This window comes from Phascolarctos cinereus, unplaced genomic scaffold, assembly GCF_003287225.1.
Source record: "Phascolarctos cinereus isolate Bilbo 61053 unplaced genomic scaffold, phaCin_HiC Scaffold_7;HRSCAF=346, whole genome shotgun sequence".
Lineage (NCBI taxonomy): Eukaryota > Metazoa > Chordata > Mammalia > Diprotodontia > Phascolarctidae > Phascolarctos > Phascolarctos cinereus.
Window position 1 is genome coordinate 28,845,441 of NW_027556180.1, and position 24,518 is coordinate 28,869,958.

Genomic DNA, 24,518 nt, shown 5'->3' on the forward strand with positions numbered 1-24,518 from the left:
GTAGATTTCAGATAAGGATTCAATGCTTGATTTGATTGATAGAGAACACTCCCAAATGAAGAAAACTCTCTCTGCTGAGGCAGGGCAGCCCTTTCTCTGAAATGTAGCATCTTAGAGAGCAGAGGAGCTTCAAGCACTAAGAGATACGTGATATTTTCCCAGTGTCACTGAGCTGATACGTGTGAGACAGGATTTGAACCTAGGCCCCCCTGGCTCCAAGGCCCCACTCTTTCTACTCCACACCATGCTGTTTCCGCCATAGTAAATTAGAAGCAGCTAACTGCAAGGAGCCATTCTGGGCAGGCCTACTCATAGCACCAAGAAACGGCAGATGACTGCATGAGGAAGAAAGGAAAACCCATCATGAAGTCAGATGAACAGTGGCCTGGAGCCAGCGTCCCATGACAGTCTAATAGTTGATGTTCAGGATAGAAGCTCCTGTAGGCAGGGATGGTTTCACTTTTGTCTGTATGCCCAGGCCTGAGGATGCCGTCTGGCATCTATATGCTCAATAAATGCAGGCTTTTTGATTGATCATGACTCAAACCACGCAGGGCAGAAATGAGTTAACTTTCATTCTGTGCATGTAAGAGGCAGAGGGGAAATGTAACACATTTCAGTATGACTGAAATTCCAAGTGGGAAAAATTTTTTTAAAAGTATTGGTGCTCAGCATATATAAACCTTTTAAATTGGAAAACTTGGGCAATCCAGAGTCACTCGTTTCCTGAAAGCTCTTCAGAGCCTGAGTTTCAGTTTACCCAGCTTTTAGTCTCTGGTGACTTGGCTTAACATAGTGTTTCAATCCCTAAAACAGACCTAGCCACATAACAAAAGAGAAGGTAGATATGGTCAAGTCTCTAAGGAGAAATACCTCAGGGCCTGAAAACCTAGGAAATGATTAGATGACAGGAGACTCCTTGATGGAAAATGCCTTTCCTAGAGAAGGAGAGAAAGAGAGACAGACAGACACAGAAAGAGACAGAGGGACAGATACAGAGAGAGACAGAGACAGACACAGACAGAGGCAAAGACAGAGACAGAGAGACAGAGACAGACACAGAATGGGCAAAGAGAGAAAGGGAAGAAGAACAAAAAGGAGTGGGGGGGAATGAGAGAAACATAAAAAGGCAAACAGAACTTGGAAGGGGATACAGACAGCAATTCTTTTTACCTCATTAAATTTGATGCACACATACATAACAGAAGTTTACTGCTTCATATGCAATCCTCTTTTTTATTCTCCTCTTTGTTGACCATTAAGATGAAAATTAAAAGAAACTGATACCTCTATCTAATGGAACTGCTTGGGTCAGTAAGGAGAAAGTTCAGCCTAGCTCCTGTCTTGGAAATTAGCAGACAGGTCTATTTTTTCTAGGTTCAAATATGTACAAATATTTTTTTAAGTGTTCAGCTTTATTTTAAGATTTTTTTAAACTGAGGAATTAAAGCCAGAGACAAAAAAGCTCTGAGTTTTTGATAAAAATCAGCTCAGCTTTAAAGGTGATTTTTGAACCCTCTCGTTTCTCTGTCTCTCTCTGTCTCTGTCTCTCTCTCTCTCTCTCTGTCTCTCTCTCTCTCTCTCTCTCTCTCTCTCTCTCTCTCTCTCTCTCTCTCTCTCTCTCTCTCTCTCTCTCTCTCTCATCCTGAGCTTCCTTTGGATTAGGGCCCCAAATGACTGACCATAGGAACAGTGGGATTACTCACCAATTTTTTCACCTGCCCCTACCTTTCCCCTCACCAACAACATTTCTACAAGAATCTACACACTTACATATTGAAAACTATTCCTGCAGAAATGAAGGCATTAGAAGCTACAATCTACCCCCAGTATGCCTTTTATTAAATGTGTAATGGGACCATCCCTTAACTCACTTCTTAAAGAGGCCTGTTCAATGGATGGGCATTGCCTCACTCAAAGTGAGAACCTGAAAAGACCTTAGCCTAAAAGGGCCACAGTCCCCCATTGCATCCTGGGCCATCTCCAGTTGTCCTGATCCATATCTGGCCACCGGACCCAGATGGCTCTGGAGGACAAAGTGAGGCTGGTGACCTTGCACAGCCCTCCCCCACTCAAATCAAAGTCAACTGCAAGTCATGTCATTGTCTCTCTGATGTCATGGTTCTCTTTGAGAATGAAGGACAAACCACACACATGGTTTAGCACATCTAAATACCACTTGTTAAGACTATAGTATTTTAATGTAAGGAAACGGGTTTCCTTCACTTTTGCCAGAACCCAAAAAGGAGGAACCATTTATTCCGTTTAATTTCAATCTCTGAGGATACCAGGCACAAAGCCTACCAAAGAAGACCCATTCCAATACCTTGTCATGGAGGTCACTCAGATATAGCAAAGCAAGTAGGTCTTTCTTACCATGTGACATAGTCAAAAGGGCTCTGGGCTGGGAGTTAGAAGACCCAGGTTCCAATCCTGCCTCTGACATTTTACTAGCTATGTGATCACTGAAGGCAAGTCCCATATGTCAGTTTCCTCATCTTTAAAATGGGATTCCATAAAGCCGAGAGGACCTAGCTCCCAGGGTGCTCTGGGAGGCTCACAAGATACTGTAAGGCAAGTGCTCAGTAAATCTTAAAATGCCACATAAATAGCAGCCCCTAGTACCCCTATCAAGCTTTACAGCTTGACATTAAATACCGACCTGGTGAGACACAAGGACCAGCCTGGAGGCTGGTCAATGAGAAGAGAAAGCTTCTCACCCAATGACTGGCCACTAGATGACCAGTGTGATTTGGCCACAGCAGCTCACAAGGGCTCGCAACTTCAATCTAGTAGGAATAAAAACTTATTGAGTGCCTGTCAAGTGCCAGGGACTGTGCTAAATGATGGGAATACCAAAAAAAAAAAAAACAAAAAGAGCTAAAAGACCACTCTTGCCCTTGAGGAGCTCACCATCCAATGGGGGAGCCAACAAAATATACAGGACGTAAACAACTGCGAGTCATTAAAAGAGGGAAAGGCACCAGAATTAAGAGAGGTTGGGAAAGGCTCCCTATAGGAGACAGGATTTTAGTTGAGACCTAAGAGAAGCCGAGAAAGCCAAGAAGGGGAGATCTGGAGGGAAAGCATTCTAGATATGGAGGACCACCAGAGAAAATGCCAGGAGTGAGAGATGGGGTGTCTTGTTCATGGAACAGCCAGGAGGCCAGTGTGTGTGTAAGAAGACTGGATAGGAAATAAAGAGCTTTGAATGCCATTCAACAGAGCATTTTGTAATTTAATCCCATAGGATAAGGAAACCCCTGGAGTTTATTAAGTAGGGTAGGGGGTGCCACGGTCAGACCTGAGCTTTAGAAAAATCACTTTGGTGGCTGAACGGAGGATTGATTGGAGTGTGGAGAAACTTGAGGCAGGCAGACCCACTGGGAGGCTAATGCAATAGTCTAAGTGCGAGGTGACGGAGGCCTCACCTGAGTGGTGGTCGTGTCTGACAAAAGAAAGGGTTGGATTCAAGAAATACTGCAAAGGTGAAATAGACAGGCCAGGGGTGGGGAACCTGCTGCTCAAGGTCACATGTGGCCCTTTGGGTCCTCAAGTGTGGCTCTGATTCAGTCAAAGGGCCACACTTGAGGACCTAGAGGGCCACATGTGGCCTCAAAGCCACAGGCTCCCCACCCATGAGACAAGCCATAGCAACATACTGGCAAAGGGGGCAGGGCAGGGGGTGGGGTGGGGGGAGAATGATAGAATTCTGTCCTGGCGCCCCAAGCACCGAGCACAGTACCTAGGAACACAGCCGAAGTATTTAACATATGCTCGTTGACTGAGTTCCCCCAGTGGAATATAAGCTCCTGGAAGGCAGGAACATTTTTTTTTGTCTTCTTATTCTTAGGACACTGTTCCTGGCACACAGTAGGCCTTTAATAAATGCCTATTTGATTGAATTTGTAAGAAAGAATCCAGTAAAAGGGATGGGCCTCACTGTTTCAGACTAACCTAAGGCCAGTAATACACATTCATCACTATCTCCATGAGGAGAGCCAGAGTCATGATAAACAGGATGCAATGGGCAGGCTGGAATCGCAGAAACTAAAAGCTGTTAGTACTAAAAATATACTTCAAAACCAAGTTCCTACACAAGAGGGACAACCTTTTGGTCCCCAGGAATTCTCAACCAGCCTTCCTGGTATCATATTTTAGTGTAACTCTTGGCAGTGAACGGTTATCGGCACCTTTACTTATCTTCCTGGTGGTATAAAGTTACTTTACTTTCCATGAAAGAATCTAATTATGCCATCAAAGGGAAGAAATCTAAGCCTTGCATGTGCCTATTAATAAGCACTGGCATTTTATTTTCCCATTTTTCTCCCTTCCCACCTCCTTTACCAGACCTTATAATTAATGTCAGGCCTTAATTTATACCATTTCGTCTCCTTCTTTAAGGAGTTTAAGAGATGCATTAAGGCCCTTTTTTGCAGAAATGTCAAAACCTTTATAGTTTTACACAAAAAAACGTGCGAAACAAAAACATCCATTTTCTAATCCTAGTTTCCAAGGCTCAAAGCAGTATCCCAAGTTTCCCAGAGCCCTTTAATAGAAAACTCCACCCACACAAATATAATTTTAAAAATCTGAATCATAAAGATTCCATGGGATGGCATTTAGCTTTAAGCGTTCACTTCAATTAAAATCAAAAGTACTTCCTGAAGACCCGGGGTCCAAGTCTTGCTGGGCACAGTCACTTACCATAGGATAAAAAATGGAGAACTAGAAGGATATTAGAGGTTCTAATCCAGCCCCTTCGTTTTACAGGGGAGGACCCTAAGTCCTGGAAAGGGCAGGTGACTTGGGCAAAGTCATACGGGGAATAAGCAGCAGAATCCATATCAATGGCTCTGACCCCAAATCCCACAGCTGATGTGAAATTCCACTGTGATCACAGCTCCCACCCAAGGAGGTAATCACTGAATCCAATGAATATAATCACTGAATCTAACTCCAGAGGCAGTGGCTGGGAGGGGGAGGGGGGGAATGGGGAATAGAGGACAGCACCTTGGAAGGAATGAAAACCATGGGTTTCAGGCTCAGCTCTGCCACCAGCTTGCTGTGCAACTTGAGCAATGTTGCTTTACCCACCCGAGCTTCCCCATTTGAAAAAGAAGTGGATTGGGCTGGATGGTCTAAAACCCTATGGCTCTAAAACCCTATGCATCTAGGAAATGTGAGCTGAAAGATTTATGTCATCCATTTCTTACTGATTTAAAAAACAAACAAGTCCTTGGTTTCAGAGTAAAGGAAGCATTTGACGAGCAAACACCTGTTAATCACACATGTGCTGAGCACAGGGGACACACAAAAACAAGAAGGCCAAGGAGTCTACATTTGAACTCATAGAGTATAAGGTAGGGAAATCCCTTAAAATGAACTCGCCTGGCTTTCTACAGGTTGGACTAGTCTTATCAATTTTCAAATCTTATCAATTTTCCTCTGGGGAAACAAATTAAAAAAACCAAACTTTATTTCACTATGGTACATTTCAGAAAGCAAGCAAGCGTGGCATTGTGGCTAGGGAGCCAGCAAGAACACCAGGAAATGAGGAAGTCCCACTGTACATCAAATCCCTCTTTGGCCTCCTCTACCTCCTCCCACCAGAGAGACTTCTACCCTAAGGTCTGCCCTCCAGACAAGCCCTGACCACCACTTCATGAAGGCCTCCAGCCTCATCACTTCAGTGAAGCTTAACCTGGTCTCAGGACTCCCCTACCTCCTCACCAGCTGCCTTGGCCATACTTTTTTTTTTCTTAAGGAATTTCCCAAAGCCTCTTTTATTAGATGCATTAGTAAGTATGCCTAAAAGGAAAGTATTAGAAACCCAACCTAATGCTATAATTTCAAAGGAATGAAAATGTCAGGTCTCTAAAGAATGAATAAGTTGGTATTAGTAAGAGCATTAATAGTATTAATAATTATAATTAATAGCATTCAAAATTATTAATAGAATTCATAAGTTAGCATCTTGAGTAGCCCTAAATGACCATGTTGTTGACTCAGAATTCTCCCGGAGCTTATGAAGTCATATATACCCCACTGGACTGAGAGTAAGGTAGCTTCAAAAGCCCCCCCAACATCCCCACAGGGCAGGGGTTCCGAATCCGGAACCTTCTTTGTGTCATAGGCCCATCTGGCAGTCTGAGGAAGTCTATGAACTTGTGGCTAACCAATGGTTTTAAACGCATAAAATAAAACACAGAGGGATGCAAAGGAAATAGTTATCAAAATATCTATATTTGAAAAGTTCACGGATTCCTCTGAAATCTATCCATGGACTCCAGATTAAGGAACTTCTTCCACAGGGGAATTTATTCAGGCAATAGGATCTGGCCAACTTCTCAGAAAACCTCACTCATTAAAACTAAGTGAGGGGGAAGGAAAGTCTGAATTAAGGGAAACTCCACATTGTAGAAGGCTTAAAAAAAGCAAAGCAGGTTTTCAGATTTCATTACTTTGAGAATAGAAAGTAAGTCAAACTGTTAAAAAAATGGTATTCTGCAGAGGTCCTCCCAGGCATGCGTTAATGAACAGGAAACATCCATAAGTAGCAATAACATCCTTTTACACATAAGCAATTGATACGGGGCAGTAACTTTGAAAGTTTGTGATTTTCCTCCTCCCCAAGAGTCCTACACAGGACCACAAGGGCACAGAGGTGGCCAGCTTATGCCAGCCACGGCCACCACCTCCCAGGTCCAACCCAGACGGAAAAGCTTTAAACCGGGATACACAACCCACTACAAACCTAGGTTGAGCCCAGCTAAGTTTTGGAGTGGCTCAATACTGGACAGCTGGCCACTGGCCATCAGAACATTCTGGCTACCCCAGCTAAGGAGCTGTGATCTACAACAATGAAGTCTGCAATCTTCTGGATAAGTCTTTCCTTGCTAGCAAGCCTCCAGGAAAGGGTGTATCTAAGCCCCCTTCCCTTTTTCTATGCTAATGTGACCACAAGAACTGAGGCCACAAAGTAAATGAAAAGGCTGGTGGTACTGACTACCCATCTGACTAAACTGTGCTATGGGAAATCACTCAAAGGTCAGTTATAGCTTTATTATTCTTCAATGATAATGATGACTGACTATGATGATGATGGTACCAAGTAGCACTTACAAGGTATGCAAAGCACTTGTCACAGATTATTTCATTTGATATTCACAAGTCCTCGGGGAGGTAGGTATTATTATTATCCCCATTTTACAGATGAGGACACTGAGGCAAAGGGAAATTAAATAACTTGTCCAGGGTCAGGCATCTAGTAAGTATCTAAGAGAGGATTCCTGACTCCAAGCCCAGGGTTCTATCCGCTATGCCACCCAAATACGGGGCACTGCACTGGCCACTGACAACATAAAGAGGAAAAATAAGATAGTTCCTGGCCTCGAAGAACTTGTGTCCTAACATTCATTCTCTGACGCTATGAGTCAGCTGCCCAAACAAAGGCAGAACACACTCTGACTCTGGAGTGTTTATTGGTGTTAGGGCAATGTTCTCCCCACTGAAAGATAGGTCAGAAATCAGAATGAACACAATGGGGAATTACATTAGCGGCCCTTCTGACTTTGTCCCCAGCTTTTCAGAGACACCCATTTTGTAAAGTATTCCATCAGTGCTGCTCAAATTCATTATTACCCTTGAATTAGAAGCAGTGCAGCCTAGCGGATGGAGTGCTTGATTTGAAACCAAGAAGACCTGAGTTCAGATTTGGCTTTGGACATCGGCTGGTGATGTGAGACTAACAAGTCACTTTAGATCTCTGGGAGTGAGTTTCTTCATCCCTTTAAAAATAAAAAAAGGAGGGCTTAGACTAGACAGCCTTCAAGGTTTCTTCCAACTCTAACTCTGTGACCTTCTGATCCACCCTATTCCGGTCCACGTCTTCTCTCTGCAGCCCTCCATGTTTTCTGGGGGGATGCAAGCTAGGGGGTGGAGCATGCTCATATTGCAAAAGTTCTATTCTGATCTGAAAAACTGACTGAATGATATTAACATGGAGGTGGATGCAAGTCATCAATCATTAGGTTAATACCCCGGTCCCAACCTTTTAATAATAGTAGAGCACTGTCAAAATCAGTAAGAATCCTTATTTGACCTATTCAAATAGTGTAGCCAGGAATACTAAAGGTGTCCCAGGTTCTATATTTAGTGCCAGAGGTGAATGGGATCAGACCAAGGTCTGTCTCTGTCTCTGTCTCTCTCTGTCTCTCTCTCTGTCTCTCTCTCTCTCTCTCTCTCTCTCTCTCTCTCTCTCTCTCATCTTTCCATTAGCATCACTACTTCACCAAACTCCTAAATGAAGGACCATCCACTGATGAGAGTGGCAGTGAGTAATTTCATCACTCATGATCAATTGTTATTCAATTATCAAAATTGAAACTACAGCCTCAACTGTTTACTTATAACTTCAACTCTTTTAAGTTGGTTTTATCACTGGGAGTGGGGAAAGGGATTTCAATTTAAACCAAAAACTATGTTGATACTGATCAAATTACTAATTGAGTAGCCACGTACTCATGCATAAAGGTAAAGCAAAAGCCTCGGGTTTGTTCTGAACTATAACGGGTCATTCATTCTGGCTAGGTGTCGTACCCTTTATCAATCTGCTTTTTCATGAATTATGCTATGTGTTGGCAATGTTACTCCAAAACGTGGGAGCCAAAAGCAACAATTCCACTTCCTGATCTAGAGGGGGGTTGGGCACATGCCCAATGCTACTTTTACAAGACCAGAGCAGCCTTGGCATGGACATTCCCACAAAACTATTATCATTTCAACATGAAGTATTTAAAGATTGTTTTGAATTAAAACGAGGTTACAGACAGATCTGTAAGTGATTGCAGATAGGTGACACAGTGGATAGAGCTTTGGGCATGGAATCAGGAAGACAGCTCTTCCTGAGTTCAAATTTGGCCTCTGGTACTTACTACTAGTTGTGTGACCCTGGGAAAATCACCGAACTCTTGTCTGCCTCAGTTTCCTCATCTATAAAATGAACTGGAGAAGAAAATGGCAAACCTCTCCAGTATCTTTGCCAAAAAAACCCCAAATGGGGTCATGAAGAATCAGACACAACTGAAAACAAGTGAACAATTATTACAAGGTCGACCTTTGTTAATAAAACTCCATCTCAGATGGCTGACCTTCCACTGAGAGGCATAGTCAGGAAGACTTGGATTAGAGCCTGGCCTTGTGTGTCTGCTCCTGGAAAAGCCCTGTAACTGCCTAGTACGCTCAGGCAATTCTCTGAAATGCTAGGATGCCAAGTGTATGCCAGTCTCCATTGGAAAAGGGAGATTTCCTTACCTGAATGAAATCACAAATCCAGCTTAGAATAGCAGCAGTAAGACAACATTCACTGTTGACAGGAAGTGTCACCTACTTTACCACTGTACAACACAACAGAGAGAATGTACATCTTGAAGTCAGGCAGACCTTGGTTCAAGTCTTCTCTCTTGTCCAGACTGGCTTTGTGGTCCTGGACAAGTCACCTCTCAGGTCCATGCAACCCCTAACTACAAATTATAGACAAGTTGTTGATCTGCGTCAGTGAAGAGAGCTATCACCCCAGAGGTTTCCTCACACCAAAAGGCTCACAAGGCTGGAACCAAAAAAACAAATACTGCCTCTGTTTCCTTTGCTCTGTGATTCACATTGAGTTGTTACACCTCTAACCCACAGATTGCGACCTGTCAGCACCTTAGAAGATGGTCAGAAGATGGTCTGCAGCAGAAATATGTCATCCCAGGGGCAGCTAGGTGGCACAGTAGATACAGCACCAGCCCTGGACTCAGGAGGACCTGAGTGCAAATTTGACATCAGACACATAACACTAACTAGCTGTGTGACCCTAGGCAAGTCCCTTAACCACCATTGCCTAGCCAAAAAAAAAAAAAGGAAATATGTCATCCCCTTGAAGCCAACCTTCTAGTGATAAGTTTTTCAAAGCTCAACAAGTCTGTATACTCAGAGTGGAAAACCTTTCACAGTCTGTGGACCCCAAAGATGTTTCCACTCATGAGCTGAGACTTTGAGAATTCAGAGTTACATGTGCCAAAACGCCAAGGCAGCCCGTTAGACGGACCTAGATTTAGAGCAGGAAAGGGGCTCAGAGGTTATCGAGGCCAACTCCTCATTTCACGGAGAGAAAATTAAGGCACAGAGGGTTCAGGCGAACAGCATCTGAAGCCTAGGTCTTTCTGACTCCATACCCAGCGTGTTTTAATAACTATACCATGGCGTGTACCACCGAAGTGTTTCCTGACTGGGGGCTAAAGCTCCTAAAAAGCAGATGTACTTTATCATTTCTGGACCCTTTTGCCTGGCTAATGAAATCTATGGCCCAAGTTCCCAGACCCGCACTTAAGAATCATTGCTACAACTAAAAAATTATCTTACTGAGTCAGAAAAAATAATAACAGGGTTCATTTGGAAGAGTCGAGGGTCAGGAATTTCAAGGAAACCAGGGGAAAAAGATGTGAAGGGATTAGATTCAGTAGTATGAGACCTTAAACCATATTATAAGGTGACAGCATTGCTGAAGTGTAAAATGGATAATTCTGACTATTTTAAATTAAAAATTTCCTCTATAAATAAAACCTATGTAGCCAAAAATAATGAAAATGCAGAAAAATTGGGAAAAAATTCTCATAGACAATCTCCCAGACAGAATGTGATTGTGTTGGAATATTGCTGTAGTGTAGGAAATGATGAGCTGGTGGATTTAGAAAAATATGGAATGACTTGGACTTAACGAAGGAAGCTGCTATCTACCTTCATCAGAGAAACGGATAACGAGTGGAAATAAGCATGATTTGGTCTTATGTATATGCGTTCGAGTGTATACGTGTACATATGTATATGTTTATGCATGTATGTGTATGCATGATGTATGTACGTATATCTGTACACATGCACACACACATACACACTTATCCATGTTTAATTGTAGCATTCTTGGGTAGGAGGGAAGAAGGAAAGAAAAAAAATAAAGTATAAAGTGCATAGCAGAAAATAAAAGAAAACATACAAGTCAGCAAAGAAAAGTTGGGCAGCTTTGAAAATAACGTATAGTATTGATTATATAGGTTTTCTGGAAATGGACATTTATTGCTTTATATTGAATTCTCTCTTATGCTCTGCTGTGTACATGGCGATTTTTTTTCCTTTTCTTATTCTGTATTTAAGTTTAACCTCAATTCAGATATTATAATAATAATAAAAAGAACCGCTGCTACAGAATAAAGCATAATATATCCTATGGTACAGTAGCTAAGGCTACACTGTGGAAGGAGATCCCATCAGACCTTCAGCTGAAGTAAAGATTCACGGATATCAAGCCATTATCGTAACATCACTGCCTAAAATTTCCCAAGTACTGATGTGCTCATTATTGAAGAGAATACATAAAACAGGCATTTCCTGCTCTCTGGAGACTTGATAGTAGCTTTAAGAAAATGCAAAAGCCTTGGTATCAGGTACTTCTATTACGGAGATAGCCAGTTACAATTTACCCGCAATGACTGATGTGTAGAAGACAGACAACGTGTCCCATTTCCAGTCTGCAGAGATATACATCGGTGCAATGTCTCACCACCTCAGAGGTTTGGGTTTTTTGCTTTGTTCTGTTTTACTGTTGTTACTTTAAATATTGAGGGTATAAGCTTCATCCTTTTGTTTAGAGAATGTAATTTTGGAAAGGTCTGAAGGAACATAGTTCTATTGGTAACTTCATACGTAGCTATTATAATGTAAGCACCTGACAGTGGGGATTCCATCCTTCTTTGAGGCAGCTAAGCAGCCATAGCATTGGACCTGGACGTGAGAAGCCTCCAGTCCAAATATGAGTTCAGACATTTACTAGCTGAGTGACCCTTGGCCTCCTTCAGTCCCAACTTCCCCCTGTGTTAAAATGGGAATGATAATGACACCTCTCAGGGTTGTGTGAGGACAACGTGAGTAATATTTGTAAAGCGCTTTGCAAACCTTACAAATGATACAGATGTTAGCGACTCTTGTATTCCTATCCCTAAAGTAGTACTCGGCCCAGAGTAAATCTTTGCTGCCCATTAGGCCACCCTGATGGGCCCAAGATACTTCTTGTGTAGACTTTCCGAAGCACTTTGGAAGTAGTTCACTCTAAATATAAAGAATTCAGAGAAGATGACGCAGAGAAAAATGAGTAAACTCAGGAGAACCCTTCACACTGGTGACCACAAGACATCAGAAAAAACATCAGAATACTGATCTGTCATTGAGTGACCAATCCGGACTTCAGAAGACTGATGGTAATGAAGCATGTCTCCTAAGGAAGACTATAGGTGTAGGAGGGCATATATAAATATACATATATACAGACATTTATACATGCATACACATATACATATATATATATATATATATACATAATTGTTTTGTTTGATACTTATGCAGGAGTCACTGGGAAGTGAGAGTCATACAAAAGAAAAAAAGAAGTATTAAACTTTAGAAAAAAACAAGTTAATCTCAGCCCATGTGAGAAAAAAAAAAGAACCACTATGTGGCTAAACCCTCTACTCTTGATCCTCAAAATAAAAATGCAAGGGTCAATTCACCATTCTCTTCTTAAAGGGATGGATAATCCAATCTACAAGGTTCAAAGCAGTGATTAAGTATTGCAAATAACAGCGCTCAAAGAAGGGACTGGAGACTATTCAGTTCCGAGCAATACACAGACCATTTTGCAAATTATCAGCCACAGCAAAAGAATCTTAGCAGTAACTACCTCCTACGTCTCTGCCCCCAAGGAGAAGAGCCTTTAGGGAGGGTATGGGATTTTATTGGAGCTAGTGCTGAGCCTAATGAGGCAGCAGAAAGGAGACAAGCTAGGGAGAAGAGTGATCTGTTTGCCAAGAGGAGCAGGGAGCATGGGAGGTGGTAGACTTAGTCTCAGGTCTACTAAAAAGCAAGAGTAAGAGAGAGTGAGTGAGTGAGGGGTGTGTGTGTGTGTGTGTGTGTGTGTGTGTGTGTGTGTGTGTGTGTGTGCGCGCGTGTGTGTGTGTGTGTGTGTGCGCGTGTGTGTGTGTGCGCGCGCGTGTGTGTGTGTGTGTGCGCGCGCGCGTGTGTGTGTGTGTGTGTGTGTGTGTGTGTGTGTGTGTGTGCGTGCGCACTGCTGAAGATGCTCTAAGAAGGCTACAAATAGAAGGCTTCAGGTCCCAACTTTAAAGAAATCAGAAGAAAATGTCCGTCTCTGCTTTTGAGGGATGAGCTGCCTGACCTACTAAGTACTTTCGGTGCTCAAATTTTGTTGATGATGCTGATGAAGAAGCCCACAACATATACATGCTAGAAAAAGATAAAAGGCAACAAATTTAGGTGAACCTAAGTTAATACTAGGAGACTAAGCTGTGTCAAACGATGCAATACATTTGTTTTCATCCTTAAGGTGAAAAAAAAAAGACAGTAGATGAAAATTTTTATTTCAAAGTAAAATTTTACATACATACATACAGTTTATATATATAAATGTTTTCAAAGTAAATTATATATGTAATTTTATGTATAATATATATTTCAAGGTAAATTATATAACTTTATGTGTATTTTATATACATATAATACATATATACATATAATACATATATACACATGTATATATGGCTACCTTTATATCTACTGATACAGATAAATAGATAGATAAGGTAGATAGATAGATCTCTTCAATTGATGTGTCTGGCTCTTCCAGTGCTGAGTTTTTAGAGCCTAGTATAGTGGATAAAGCACTGGACTAGTGGTCAGCAAGATGTGTGTCTGAATCCTTCCTTGGAGACACGTTGGCTGCTTCACACTGGACAAATCATTTTACCCCCGGAGCCTCAGTTTCATCTATAAAACAGGGCTAATCCTAGCACATTTCTCGAATAGGGATGAGGTGAAGATCAAGTGGGTAGTGAGATGTTTTGAAATTTTTAAAGGGCTATAAAAATGTGAGCTATTATTTTTTTATAATTATATAATAGCTACACTATCTCTAAATAGTAGAAAAAATGCGAAGTAACTCAGTACTGTTGGGGCCCTAACATATACATCACCCTGCTGCATGCATATTACCCACAATGACTTGCACACAAAAAGGTAGGAAAAGGAAACCATCCAGTTAACAGAAAAAAAGAAAGAAAAAGAAAAATCACTGGCTCTAGAATCAGATTTTCTGGTTCAAATCCCATCTTTGGCACTTAGCCCCTGTATGACCTCTGCGCGTCACTGTCCTCATCTGTAAAATTAAGCGGTTGGGGCAGATGGCCTCGAAGGTCCCTTTCAGCTCCATAGCTAGGATGCTAAGGAGACGTAGGACTGTGAAAGGAAGTGAGCCAACCGTGCATTTAAAGGGATGAAAGACACCCAATACGAAAGGCACACTGGGACGCGTGGAAGAGTAAAAGGCCAAGAGGATGTAAAGGGCCAGCAGCACATTGGGTGGAGACTCTTCAGAGGATTTTATGGGAGAACATAGACAAGAATGGCAAGGGAAGAAGCGATGGCTGAGCTGCAATGGGCACTGGTGAATGGAGCACCAATTGGGTGAGAAGAACACGGATCCAACAGATAAATATCACGGCACAGATTCCATGCAATGAGTATTTACTGAATGCTCCTAATGGGCTCAGCACTGTCCTACTCTATCTGCATTAGGATCCCTATCCTTAAGGAGCTCACAGCCTTTGGGTAAAATAAGTGGCAGGAACACTTTGACCAAAGACAAGTATACAAACAGTTGGGGAGGTTCCAATGAAAATAGAATTAAGCCAGATTCCTTTTAGACCAGAGAATCAAGAGAAAAATGTTAGAAAGAAGATGGGAGAGGCAGCTAGGTGGCACAGTGGATAGAGCACCAGCCCTGAAGTCAGGATGACCTGAGTTCAAATCCAGCCTCAGACCAAACACTTGACACTTACTAGCTGCCTGATCCTGGGCAAGTTGCTTAACCCCAACTGCCTAAAAATGAAAGAAGAAGAAGGAGAAGGAGGAGGAGGAGGAGGAGGAGGAGGAGGAGGAGGAGAAGAAGAGGAGAGGAGAAGAAGGAGGAGGAGGAGGAGAAGAAGGAGAAGAAGAAGAAGAAGAAGAAGGGACCAGATTACAAAAGACGTTGAATAACAAGATGAACAGCCTGGACTGGGGAAAAGGAACAAATAGCCATTACAGGGTCTCTGAATAGGTGATTGGCATGATAAAAGTGGTGGGTTTGGAGGATAAGCATGGAGGGTCCTTTATGGCTGGTAGAACCTTTCCTTCTAAGGTTACCTTCTACCTACTCTGTCTCTTGTCCACACCTATAGTACATAGGATGGGATGAAAAAGGAAAGAGATGAGAGGCAGAAGCTTTCAGAGTAACTGAGGACCACCTGCCATGATTTCAGGACAACCCAGCCTCTGAAAACCAGAAGAAGAGAAGGCTAGTTCCAAAGAGTTCCTCAAGTCCACCTCGATTTTAGTCCCTAGGTACCTGGGATAGCAGAAAGCTTGCTCTGAAGGCGATTCTAGGCCTCAAGGCCACACGTGGCCCTCCACATCCTCAAGTGCGGCCCTTTGACTGAATCCAAACTTCCCAGAACAAATCCCCTTTCTGTAAAACTTGGCCTCAGTCAAAAGACCGCCCCCAAGGACCTAGAAGGCCATATGTCACCTGAGGCTGCAGGTTCCCCACTCCTGCTCTAGGCCATCACAGATCCCAAGCTTTAGCACCCCAGTGTTCCTTGGGGACTGCAGTAAACTCTCAGATCAAGAGCCTGAAGCCTTGTTCACACGTAGGGTATCTCCTGAGTCTGTCTCACGACCTTGTCATCTTAGGACGTGGCTCCTAGAAGACAGCCTTCATGCAGAGAGCAAAATCACCACCGTCACTCTTCCGTCACTGCCTACTGTGTGCCAGGAACTGTGCTAAATGCTAGGGATACAAGTGCAAGTGAACCAGATGGGGCCCTGCCCTCAAACAGCTTACACTGTAATAGGAAAAGCAACAAATACAGAGAAGTGGTAGCTAGAGTAGCTATTGGAGAGGGAAGTCAAGGACAGTGATTGGCCCAACAGGACAAACTGCCTAAGAGGTCCATGCCAGGAAAGGTAATATTGATTGGATTAGTGTTCTCTGAGTTACAGCTGGAAGATGGACAGAGGAGAAGAGAGGCAAAAAGCTTACCAGAAGCCACATTCTTTATCTCACTGATCCAGAGTCAATAACTGCTAAAGCAGAAATCAACGTGCCCCTTCTCCCTCCCTCCATCTTTCCTGGTACAACTGGATATCACCACTCACCTCAGTTCTGTCCCTTCAAAGGCCCTGACCCCCTCAGCCCTGCTGTTCCTTTAGGTCCTCTGGACAATCTCCTATCCCCCATTAGCAACAAACTCCCCTTTATTCTGAATGTCAGGCTTAGACTATTGCAAGGGCCTCCTAATTTGTAGGACATACTCTCAGGAAGGACAAATGCTTTTTGGTTTCCGCATCTGTATCATCTCCTATTCATATGTTAATATCACATCTAGGACATATATGCCGTCCACTATTTTCTGGCAATCCAAGATAAATAAAAAACAATACAAAACACAAACCTGCTTATTAGATACTTGGTAATAGAGGAATTGGTATAGAGACACGGGAGGATTCTAAACTTTACTGTAAGCATGCAAAGACTTGGGCAGAGGGGAAGAAAGTGGGGAATATTTTACTACCAGATCCATCCATGAAATGTTTCTTATCTCAGCACACAGCGAAACACAAAACTTAATGAAGGCATAGCCCCTGCTTTCAAACAGTTTACAAGCTACTGGGGGATGGAGAGGAGGTGTTGGTTGAAGGAACACTTACAAACCACAGACAAATAAATAACTAAGGCCAAGGACAAGAACAGAATAAAGACTGGACCTGTGAGGTGGCTCATTGGCATTGGAGATTCCAAAACAAAAGTCGCCCTTGATCCACACAGGTAAGTACTCTCTCCATAACATACAGTCTTAGATGACTGCCCAGAACACTCAAATAAGCTGATATGAGTCACACAGCTAGTATGGGTCAAAGGCAGGTTCTGAATTCAGTCTTCCTAGCTCTAAGGCAAGCGCTCTCTCTCTCTCTCTCTCTCTCTCTCTCTCTCTCTCTCTCTCTCTCTCTCTCTCTCTCTCTCTCTCTCTCCCCACTCTGTTTCTATAACAAATAGCTTATAAAGCAAAAATCAAACATATTGAGGGCCTGAAAGAGGTACCATAGAACTTCCTACATCATAGGCATTAATAGACTAGTGGGAAGCCATTCTCCCAAGTCCTTTACCCAATCTCCCAATGATACTTTGCTTTACAAGTACCAAACGCCTTACTTTTACCACTTCATACTAAATCACTAATGGGGTCCTTAATGGCCCTAAGACTCAGACACAAAAACATAGACCTAGAGCTGGGAGTTGAGGAATTACCTAGTACAATCTCCTCACTTAAAGATAAGGAAACTGAGATCCAAAGAGATAAAGCGACTTGTCCAAAATTATACAGGTAGTAAGCAGATTTCTAACCCACGTCATCTGCCTCCAAATCCAAGTATCCCTTCCACTAGAACAGGAGGCTTCCAATTGAATTTTGTTCCAACAGTGTGGGTTGCGTGTAAGGGACTGACTATATTTCTGTTGGCTGAAAAAAAAAAAAACTCCAGGCACCAGTGTTACAGACTGACTTTTTCTGCATGTTTTTAAAAGGAGTATTTATACAATTATCTCCTTTTACTTGTCTAGTAAAACCACAAAAGAGAGATTAAATCTAACCTACATATAACCCTAAGAGTGTATGTTTTGATGAACCAAGGGCCCTCCCTGGTAGTTTCCTATTGGCCCCTCTTAGTAAAATGGTATTTTTCCAGAGGCCGGGAAAAACAAAGTCATAATCTCCCCAAAATCCATAAACCAGGTGGTTCACAAGTCCAAATAAATAAATGAATTGAAAATGAAACAAGAAGCAGCGTCCCAGAGTTAGAGCTAACAGTGAACTAACTGCACATGGGCTGCTCAAACACTCTGGCCTCATTTTGCAAGGCTGCTTCTGTTGCCCTCTTGTAACTATTACAATATCCCAATTCAGAACAGATTCAATGAAAGGCTGGGCTTTAAGTCCACCTCACTGAAAACTTTTTCAAGATATATTTCTCCCTCTTGATATCCCCACCTTCTGACCTACAAATGCCTCCCCCCCAATACCAGCCTGCATTGTGCCGAGTTCCCTCATCTCACTTCCTAAATGAAGCAAGGATGAAAAAGAAAATCAAATCTATTTTCAAAAATCCAATAGTGCAAACAGGAAGAAAGCACCAATTCATTAATTAAGGGCTCAGTCATCAAATTCTGGCAGCAGCTGTTAAGGAGATTTAGCTAGCTGGGCAGAGGGAGGAACCAGGGTCCCTCTTGGTTGGTTGGTTTTGCTTTCAAAGCTAAATCAGATCCAGAGGGTTGAGGAGGAAACCCACAGAAGACGACTTATGAGTGTCCTCACTTGGGTTCAGAATTTTTTAGTGAGGCGGGAGGGGGGTGGGGTGCAGGGGGAGGAGAGAAAGACAACTCAGATTCTGCTTGCTCCAGGAGCCCAGCCAATGAATCCAAGAGCACCTACAAGCCCTCCCCTTTCCTTCCTCTTCTATCCACTTTTATGAAAATCTATTTCTAAAGCACCAGTTGGACTTCTAAGATAAGTTTGGTGCAACCTGATATGCGGAAGCAAGCCGGAAAGAAGTTGGTGACTAATAAATCCCTACCTCTCATACCAACAATAACTCGTGGGTCAATTCACCCAGTTAAAAAAGAAAAAAGAAACAGTTAAAAGCCAGAATGCAAAAAGCAAGATCTCTTCTGAGCCCAGCCCAGCTCACAGATGGATGGTGCCTATAGCTATGAAGTTTCTATTTGCTAAAAATACTTCACTTTCTTCTAATTTGGTCACAGCAAACATGCAGGCAAATGGGTGGGTTTAATTTTCTCTTCTGCCTTAATATTTTTTTTAATTAGAAAAAGCATCCAGAAGAACTAAAGTGACCTGAAGGCACTGCTTTAATGTGTATCCATAACAATCTTCAACAAGATTCAAGCCAATATTTATTAAGCAACTACATGGCATGAAATCACAGGCAGGGGAGATGAGGACATTAAACAAAACAGTGCCTGGCCCGGGGAGCTGATATTCTACTCCACTCAAGATATACTGGACAGCCAACAGTCAGTGAACAAACTCTTTACTAAGTGTGCCAGGCACTGTCTGAAGCACCGAGGATACAAAGAAATGGGAAAAATAATCTCAGTCTCTGCTCTCAGGGAACATACATTCAAATGGGGAGACAACATGTAAATAAATATCTAGCTGTATATGAGATATAGGCAGAGTATATGAAGGTAATTTTAAAGTTATCTTGCAGGAAAGGTTTTGTCAAAAGGTGCACCACAAATCCCACACTCCTTAACTTAAAAGTGACTTGATATGAAACAGCTAAAAGTAACTGTAGTTTAAGACTTTCAAAGTCTCCAAAGTTGAAAGGACTCTTTTCCACTAGGCCTATTTACCATACATAGTGTTTATTTTGAATTCATGCATTATTTATGTGATTCTGACACTTCCATTAGATATATTGATAGATAGAAGTTGAGTGAGTCTGTGGTGTGGCTAGAACTGGTATCTGCTGAGGCTGGGAAAGTGATCAATTGCACTCTGGGTCCAGAAGAAACATTTTTGAAAATAAGCCATGTGGGATGCACCAAATGTAACGAGGGAAGGTAAACAAGTCATTAAGTGTCATAGGCATTTCAATGTAAACACTCCAAACCTCTCCAATCCATCTACACTGACAAACTGAAGCGAAAAGACAAACCCAGAGGCATAGTTGATTCACCATTTGCTTAGGCCAGGGGATCATTTTGAAAATTTGAATTCCTAGCTAGATCAATTTCAGTCAGCCTTGTGGCAATGACCCTTTTCTTCTCCCCCAATTTCCTCAACATCACTGACTGGATCCAAGCAAAAAGACACATCTTGAAGATGCTAGGCCTGTCTGAGAGGTTCTGGGTGGCCAGTCTAATGGGGAGCGTGCTGCTATGAATGAGAACTTCCTCTCCCACTGCATCCAACCCACTAGGCTCTCTTTTCGAGGCTCAACTCAAAGTGGACCTCCAACAAAGGGCTGTGCTCAGTCTCACTGGATGTTAGTGCTCCCTCTGATGACTTTGTTTTTTAACTTGTATTTAATCTGGATAGGTGGTGTATTTACCCATCCTACCCTTTTATCTCTTCACTCCCCCAAAGGAGACTGTAAGCTCCTAGAGAGTAGGTAGGACTGTGTGGTTCTGGTGTTTGCATACTCAGCACATAGTTGAGTGAGCATTTCATAAGATCAGACAAGGACCTGGAAGAGACCTAAGAGGCTGAGTCCATCCAACCTCTTCATTTTACAGAGGAAGAAACTGAAGCTCAGAGTTCAGGCGACTTGCTCAAGTTCAGACAGCTAGTAAATGTCGAGAAAGTGAGATTTTAGCTTAGATCTCCCTGACTAAAAGTCCAGGAACTCAACCTACTACTCGATTGTTGAACTGGTAAGACTTGGGATTCAACTAGGAGAGCAAAAGATGGTGTGATGGGAAACCTTCCCCCCTCTCCAGGGGGGAAGTCAACCAACCTGGGGCTCAAATCCTGGCTGGACCACTTCCAAATTGCAAGTAGGTCAAGTTACTTCATGTCTCTAGGCCTCAGTTTCCCTATTTGAAAAATGAGGATTCTAGGCCAGATAATCTCTAGGACCCCTTCTGGCTTTAAATCTCTCTGCTCATGATATAATGTAAGGGGCAAAAGATTTCAAATCCAGGGACAGAAACTCCCATCTGCTTACTGTCTACTTCCAATCTGCTTACTCTCTCTGGGCCTGAGAAAGATAAGGGACTTGAACTTGATCTTTAAGAAAGGACCTTTCCAGCTGAAGATCAAGAACCCCATTATAACCCTCAGACTGACTTTGTGGTGACCTGCCAATGGCATTCTCCGAACCTACTTGAAATACAAGGATGCTGGGAGGGACGGATTCCATTGCTTAACAGGTATAGGAAGGCAGGGAGATAGCCAGGCATCAATATTCATCACTCTCCTGCCTCAATTCATGCTGAAGGTCAAAGGCGCTGCCTCAGCCACCACCACATTCATCAGTGTGTCCTAAATCAGAGGCAGAAAGGCAACTTTTGTGTGCGCTGGTGGTCAGGGTGAGTGTGTGCGCCGGTGGTGGCCAGAGTGTGAATGAGTGTACATGTACGTGTGCGTGCACAAGTGTGGGGGCATTCCGTGAACGTGCTGCCTTCGGGGCCGGCTCCGCTCCGCCCCGGGGGCCCCCCCAGGTACCTTGTAGCTGGGCTGAGAGGGCCTCCTGGTGCTGCTGGTACTTGAGCGCCACCGCCTCGGCTTTGCGCAGCTGGCTCTGCAGTTCGTAGTAGAGCATGGCCCCGTAGAGGACGCCGAACACCACGGTGAGCAGCAGCAGCGTTTGGAAGATCCGTTTCTGCTTTCGGGAGCACATCCCGTTTCCCATAGTCCCCGCTTTGGCCCCCCGAGCCTCCTCCTCCTCCTTCTCCTCCTCTGCGCCCCAAGCGCCTCAACAGCTGCAGGCGCCGCAGCAGGAGGGGGCTGCAGCACCCGGCAGCAGCAGCATCGGGTACGGGTCCGAAAGAAGGGAGGAGGCGCCGTCAACGCAGGACCCCCGGGTACAGCGGCGCGCTCGCTTCAGCCCCCTGGCACTGCTGGGCGGGCTGCCATCGACGTCGCCACCGCTACCGCCACGGCTGCTCCAACTCCAACTCCTTGGGGCAGCAGCGGAGCAGCAAACTTTTCCTGAGTGCGCTCTCCCCGAGTGCTGGCGCCCGCGCGGGGGCCCTTTGCATGCTTCGGTGAGGGCTGCCGGGGCTCCCTCTGTCCCTGGCCCCGCAGGGCCGAGCTGGCGGCCAGCAGCCGCTTCCCTGTGCCCCCGGGATCCGGCCCTCTCGGGCTCCTGGCGGCTTGGGCTGGGCCGGCCGGCTTCAGACCGGGCAGGGTCCAGACAGGCCGGCTCTGAGCCGGGCTGCTCCGGCTCCGGGCGCTACTTTGTTGCCACCTAAAGGAGGGTGAGAGTAGGACAAAGGGGAAGAGAGGCTGGTCCCGGTCCGTTGGCGGCTCTTTAGCCCGGGCGCATCGCGGGTGGGGTGAGCTGGGCTGGACTGGCCTGGGCTGGGCTGGGCTGGGCTGGGCTGGGCTGGGGGGCACTGCGCGTCTGGGCCAGGAGGGACTGACCGCTGCCGCTTCCACCGCTGCCTCTGGCCCTGCCGGGGCCGCCACAGCCTCCCACTCAACTTACGTGTCACCCACCAGCCCCGCTCCTCCGGCCAACGGGATTCCGGGAGGAAGTCCCGCGCGCGGCTCTGCGCTCATTGGGCTGGTCCGAGCGGCCACTCCCTCCCTTTGGGGAGGCAGGGCCCAGCTCCATTGGGCGCCCGCTTTGTCTGTCTGGCCGGAGGGCTCTGGCGGCCCGCCCCCTGCGCGGGCTGGTGGGACTACCTTGCGTGGGGAGGTGGCGGCCGGCTGGAACCGCGGGGTGCCCACGTGGAGCCTGTCCCGAGTGAGAGGAGGAGGAGCAGCAGAGGGGACTTTTAGTTGTCGCTGGGCACGCGCGCACGTGTGCGACTTGTGTGGGTGTGTGATTGTGTGTTTGTTATGTATGCGGTCCAGATGCAGACACAGGAACCGCTGGTGCGGTGTATGCGTGTGCTCATCCCAGGTGTAAGCATGTGTGGAAGGGAAGCAGGAGCAGAGGGCGTGTGGCAGACACCCAAGTGCACAGAGGACACTGGGTGTGGAATGCAGGGCCCTGTCTCCCCTCTGAAGACATTGTGTGAATGCTGCAGTCTTCCGAACCAGCATCCTCACATGGGATCTAGCTCGAAAGACACACATGGGGTCCTATGCAGCACACATGTCTAGGTGTGCATCCCCATATGGGAATATCTGCCCAGGTGAAGTGGAATTGCAGTGTCAGCCGTTTACAGAGGCCCTTGGAAGTAAGCCTGTCCGTGATAAAGTGGGAGGGGAATGAGCTCTTGTTACCCAGGGCTATTAACCCGCCCCCCCAAAAAATAACAATTTAAAAAACTAACTTCACAGGCTGAAATGAGGTTTCATGCCTTTCATTGTATATCTTTATTTTATTGGTGGCAAAAAATCGAGTTGTAGAAAGTAACATTTCCAAATTACATTGTAAAGGCAAGGAGTGTCTATTTAAATGAAATAATTGAAACTTATTAGCAAAACTAGGAAACACTCACCACTTAAGAAAGCAAATGGAATCTGCAGTACAGGCATATTTTGAGATGTATATTTGAGGGGGAAAATTCAGGTTATGCATACCTATAAAATGATAATTATGTTTCTGTCCTTGACCTAAATTCTAAGAAAAGTAAGCTATTTCCCAGATGCTTCCTTATTATTAGTGAAATTCGTTATATGCCCCATCATTTTTATTACTTTGTGGCAGGATTTTACTATTTATCATTAGTTGTTTGTAACAAACACTAGGAAAGTGTTTAGAACATAAAGGCAATTTGTTGTGATTGTTGAGTTATGTCTGACTCTTTGTGACCTCAGTTGCAATTTTCTTGGCAAAGATACTGGAATGGTTTACCATTTCCTTCTCCAGTTTCTTTGAGGCAACTAGGTTAAGTGACTTACCCGGGATCACACAGCTAGTAAGTGCTGGATTAGAACTCAGAAAGACTAGTCTTCCTGATTCCAAGCCAACTGCACTATCCACAGAATTACCTAGCTGCCAAACATTTATTAAGCGTCTTCTACATACCTGACACTGTGCTAAGTACTGGGGATATAATTAATAAAAAAAAAAAACAGATCTTGCCGTCAAGGAGCTTACAGTCTAAAGGGAGAGACAACACACAAAAGGAGGTAGAGAGCATTTTGTTCTATGGAGTTGAAACCAGGCAGAGAAGCAGATGCAAAGTGGAGTGAGCTGAAAAGCCCAGTTTCTGCCCTTTATAAAGAAAGAAATTGGGACAAGTTTGGAACTCCACCCTCCAGACCTCCAATCAGAGAAGAGAGAAGGCTGATGATAATCAAGTGAGTTAGCAACATTGGGGATGAGATTAGAAGTGATGAGTTTGTTCTGGGAGGGATGGAGTTGAAACCAGGCAGAGCAGCAGATGCAAAGTGAAGAAAGTTGAGGGTCTAGTTTCTGCCCTCTGTGAAGGAAGGCATTGGGAGGACTATGTACAAAGCACTATGCTAGATGCTGCAGGTTAAAAGACCAAAAAAAAAAAAAATGAACCAGTACCTTCCTTCAAAGAACTTATATTGTCCTTTGCAGGTGACTGCATGTGAACAGGTAAGTGTAAAGTAACATAAAGTTATCTCAAGATAGGGGGAGCAGTAATAATTGGAAAGGTCAATCAATCAAATCAACAAAAATTCATTAAGCTGTGTGTGCTAATAATTGGA

At 44.2% G+C, this 24,518-nt stretch overlaps 1 protein-coding gene across 3 annotated transcripts in view; it reads right to left on the reverse strand.

The window, feature by feature from the left end:
• Window positions 1-22,420, reverse strand: part of GOLIM4 (golgi integral membrane protein 4) — a 96,460-nt gene extending 74,040 nt beyond the window's left edge. For 2 of the 3 annotated variants that reach the window (XM_020980177.2, XM_020980166.2), the window contains exon 1: window positions 21,387-22,419. In XM_020980177.2, the coding sequence (XP_020835836.1) occupies window positions 21,387-21,573 (187 nt within the window). In that variant the 5' untranslated portion in view covers window positions 21,574-22,419. Of the gene's footprint in view, window positions 1-21,386 lie in introns of all 3 variants that reach the window. The other variant, XM_020980171.2, reaches the window with a different exon arrangement.
• Window positions 22,421-24,518: the final 2,098 nt, after the last annotated feature.